Raw genomic sequence first — 4,772 nt, forward strand, 5'->3', positions numbered from 1 at the left:
GTTAGCTAACTAATGCTATTTTAACTGTTTCAGTTACTACTACTAGTTACTTTTAGCTAACTGCTAACTTACATATACGTCATTGCGTCATTACTAATGGCATAACGAATGGCATCCCATTTCCTAGGTTAAGGTTAAGGTTAAGCCCAATCCCTCGGCTGTTTTAAAGGACCACCACTCAGTGGAGGGCACTCCAAAACTAGGCGTAAGGCCAAGGGTGAAAATTGGGATTGGGTCTGTGTTTGACAATCATAACAACGACAAAAGAGGAAATGATCTCCCTTAACTCGTAAATCATGAGCTCCCAATCTGAAGCCGACTTCAGCCCCGTACTTAAGCAGGGATTCAAGAAACAAAAATCCACGTGATGCCAGCAGGAAAGGGGCTTTGAAAAAGCCAAAACCAAACTGCAAAGTGCTTCCTCTCAGCCTCTGTTGAGGCTCATGTTTGTAGTCAGCGTGTAGAATAGATGCATGTGGTTTAAGCAGCTCGTGGAAACAAAGCCATACTCTCTGGTGGTACAGTAGATATTTCTTTGTTTTGTCCTAATTGTGCAAAAATTGTCATAAAAATGGCCAACTACTGAAAACATGGAAAATACTATCGAGCTACCATTAGGAAGATTGTTCCAGTAGCTGGTAGATGATGTTCTCTTGCATTTACTCACAGAAAGAACACCAATTTAAGAATTTTTGCTCATCATCCACAAACTCCAAAGTATTACTGTTAAATATGGAGTCAGTTCTCTTAAAATGTTAAAATTAAAATATGGGTCCAACCCAATTTTTTCCTGCTGAAACACTAACTTGCAGTGTTAGAGGGCCTTCTGATGAAGCTGATGTGATGTGCACCAGTGTTCATAAAAACAAGCATATGTTACAAACTGCACTCATGGAGCTGCTCAGCAGTTTGTGTGATGCCTTCAGTAATTTTTCCGATAAAAGAAATAAATTTTATAGTGCATGGTCCAAGAAAGATTTCATTTTTGTAAACAGAAAAAATGGACCACTTTTTTTTTCCTTTTTTAAATATATATCTTTTAGGTGTTTTTATTTTTTGCTAAATTTATGAATGTCTTTATGTTTAAATTCCCCTTAACATGACAATCGTGTGTGGAGAAACATCTGTATGTAAGGATATCTTCTTCAAAACTTCTGCAGGATTTGTGACGCTCACTGTGCAAGCAATTTTGTTCTGTAATTTGGCGTTTGACACTGGCTACTCCAAATTTTACATCTTGGTTTCAGTTTTTCTTGATTTTTCTGTATAATAGGTTGTTTCTTTTTGTGCATGAACTGTGGCTTTACTGCCCCCTGGATACTTTTACTGAAATATGCAATTTTTGGGTTACTGTGCAATAATAGCATTTGTGGTTGCTTTTTGTTGATGTTTTCAGCCTGGATATTGAAGTGCCATGTCATTTCTTTTGGTTCTGAAGCAGAATTGATTTAAACAAACTTAATTTTGGTTGAATACATGCAGTTTGGTGACAATCAATTTGAAACAGTTTTACTGACCCAGTCATTTTTGGCTTAACATAAATCAGAGTTTTATATACAATGTAGGGGGAAAAAAGGCAAAGAAACAGCATAAAAGAGCACTGTAATGTTATATTTATTAAGCAATAACATCAACCAAAGTGAACAACTTATATGTTGTCAAATCAGGTGTAAAACAATCAAGATTTTTTTTTGTCAATCCCAACAGGTCAAAGATCAAACTTACTGTAGTGTCTTTCTTAGTGCGTGTGCGGTTTTAGGAACCACGTCTCATGTATGTACATATTTAAGGGAGTGTGGACATCAGTGCAAGTTGTTGTTGTTGGACAAAGACCAGCTGTATTTTTATGCATGTTCTCTTTATTAAAAATGTTTTGGGGTAAAAGAAAAGAACCTTTTAATAAAAAAGGGGACAAAACAACATCTGCTGTGTTTGGCTACTTTCTTGGATTCCACAATTTTTTCCCCCTCCACACTATTGATAGCTGTGGCTGTGCACAATATGTTTTTGGATTTTCCGTCCATCCCTTTTCTTGTGATGGCCTTGGACACGTGTCCACTTTGGCTTAAAGATTTCAAATGACCTGAGTATCCACCTTTTAAGATGCCATAATCAATATTTTTAAGATAACAATGGATCAAATTATTGTAAAAACAGCATCATATTGTGAAAGGAGTCTCTACTGTAATGATGAACCTACAAAGAAGGTTATTAATAATTATTTCTCTGGATTTAGACTCTGTTGGACAGTGCAGTAAATGTTCCCTCTTTATTTCAGGCTTAGCTCATTCAGAAACTCCTCTATCTCCCCACACATTCGATTCCTGTTTCTTTCTCTAATCCTCTCCAGAGTCCATATGCTGTTTCTATGATAGGAAGATTGTTGCGGTATAGCTGCTGCCCTCATGTGATATTCTATTGACTTGTAGCTCTCCTTTCGAATGGAGTGCAAATATTTAGCATACTGGTTGTAAAGTATCTGCTCCCCTTCAACATCCAGATCACTTTCCAGCAGTTCCTTGTATATCTGGTCGGCTTTATCTTGTTGGTTGGAGTGTGCGTATATGTTTGCGAGAGATATTTTTCTCTTGAGTGAAGAAAGAGGGTAAAGAGAGATCACTTCACGATAGAGACTGATCGCTCTGTTGATCATGCTGTGCTCCAGGGGACTGTTCCTGTGTAAGAAGATCTTCTTCTTGTAACAGATTGCAGCACACCTCTTCAGATAACGCTCATCTGGATGTCTTCCCAGAATCTCCTCTGCCAAGTCAATGGCCTCATCACTAGATATGTGGATTCTGTAGAGCCTCAGTAGTGGTTTGAGGCCACTGTAGCTGCTGATGGGCTTTCTTAAAACCCTTCTGGCCAACTCACGAGCATCATTTTCAATTTTTTTCCTTTTTTTAGCACATTGCTCAAGGTACAAAGCAGCAAGGTACATGTTCTCTGGATCATGTTCCTTAGCGATTTTCATTTTCTCCAAGATGTCAGTCCCCAGCTTTTTGTCGCTGTGCCGAAGAGCGTTTTCTAACCCAATAACATGACTGGTGTGCCACTCCACCAAATCCGGTTGCATCCTGATGGCTCTCTGAAAGTAATTTGAAGCCAGCAGCTTTTTGTCTGTGAACTTCATCAGGGTCCAGGCTTTTTCAGCACAGATCTCTGGATGGAGTTCTTCCTGGGATGGAGATGGGTATTCATTCATCAGGGCGTCGACCTTTGACAGGTAAGCTTGACTCTCTGCGCGTTCACCTCTGTAGTAGTGCAGCCAAGCCAGGTTCCCATGGTTCACCACCAACCAGGGACCCTCATCTGAGACCGTGTTCCTGATCTGGCGGAAGGCCTCTGCAGCCCTACTGAAGAAACGCTGGGCATCATTGCTGAGCCCCAGTTGGTAGTGGATGAACCCCTGCAGGTTGTAAATGTGACCCAGCCAGCTGTATCCCTCCTCAGTGCCGATGTCCTCCAGCTTGTCCCTGAGGCGGAGAAGTTTAGACCTGCTTGGATCCAGATCCCAGGTGAAGTGGCACTCCAGGGCCTCCAGTTTGGACTCCAGTGTTGTTGGACTCTGAGCAGCACTGATGGAGAATAAAAATAACAAATGCTAGGAAAGGTTAGGGAATGGAAGAAATAAGAATAAACAAGAGAAAGACAGAAAGAAAGACAAAAGGATAAGTCAATCATGAATCAGTGAGAAGAAAGGAAAAAGGAAGGAGCAAAAAAGGGAAGGAGCGGAGCGGATGAAGAAAGAAAGGATTTAGGTAAGAATGAAAATGAAACGAGGACTAAGAGGTAGTCAAGATGAAGAAACAGTAAGGGACAATAACTGGAAGAGAAGGGAGAAAGGAAAGAATGAAGCACAAATGTTTCAGAAAGGGGAAAGGGAAATATGGCAGAAAGGAAGGAGGGGAGCACAGGAGAGGTGAAAATGGAGGTAAGAACTGAAGATAATTAGGTAATAAAGAAGCAACACAAACAAGATGGAAAAGAAGAAAGAAGGGAGGGGGGAGGGGGGAACTGAAGAAACGACTGAAAGGGACAGAAGAATGGAAAAAGGAAAAAGAAATCCACAAAGAAACTTAAAACAAAACAAAGGACTAAATGACATGAGGAACATAAAGCAAGGAAAGAAGAGGGAAATACAAAGCATGGTTGGCAAAATCCAACCTGTAACTTTGGGTCCATAATGTTTCACATATTAACAACATTACTGAATGCAGATATGACAGGTAGAAGCAGACACTCACCTCATCATGCGGCTGTTGCAGTTTGTTAAATATGGCTCCCTGGTTTCTGCTCTCTACACTAAGTACCCACTGCTGTGGGTGCAGCACCATAAAACCAGTAATGATCAACTTGAATGGCGTTATAAATGATGTCATGTTGAGTGCTGGATTTGGACTCGTCCTTCCAACTGAACAAGCACATGTCAACACGTGCAGGGAGCTCAGATGATCTTGTCTTTTTTAGTTTTGATGTAGTCATTCAAGTCTTGGCAATGGCGTCCAGAGTCAACAGTGAAGTGAAGCCCCTGCTATAGTAGAAGAAGTATATTATATATATATATATATATATATATATATATATATATATATATATATATATATATATAATATCCTACTAGAGTCACGTTCTGGTTAGATATCTGTATTCTGACTCAAGTGTGGCACTTCATCCACCCCGATAATCAAATTGAGCAATATGAAAAATAAATGGCGACTGTGGTAATTTATTATCATCCAGTTGAGGGCACTACTGAGCCTTACAGAAAA

General features: G+C 39.8%; 1 protein-coding gene across 1 annotated transcript; it reads right to left on the reverse strand.

The window, feature by feature from the left end:
* Positions 1-6: 6 nt before the first annotated feature.
* On the reverse strand, positions 7-4,332 carry LOC121962926 (interferon-induced protein with tetratricopeptide repeats 1-like). Its single transcript, XM_042513253.1, has 2 exons — positions 4,248-4,332; positions 7-3,578 (listed from the first exon to the last, which is right to left on the reverse strand). The coding sequence occupies exons 1-2, from the start codon at positions 4,253-4,255 to the stop codon at positions 2,270-2,272; spliced, it is 1,317 nt and encodes a 438-aa protein (XP_042369187.1). The 5' UTR covers positions 4,256-4,332; the 3' UTR covers positions 7-2,269.
* Between the last annotated feature and the right edge of the window lie 440 nt (positions 4,333-4,772).

This window comes from Plectropomus leopardus, chromosome 3, assembly GCF_008729295.1.
Source record: "Plectropomus leopardus isolate mb chromosome 3, YSFRI_Pleo_2.0, whole genome shotgun sequence".
Lineage (NCBI taxonomy): Eukaryota > Metazoa > Chordata > Actinopteri > Perciformes > Serranidae > Plectropomus > Plectropomus leopardus.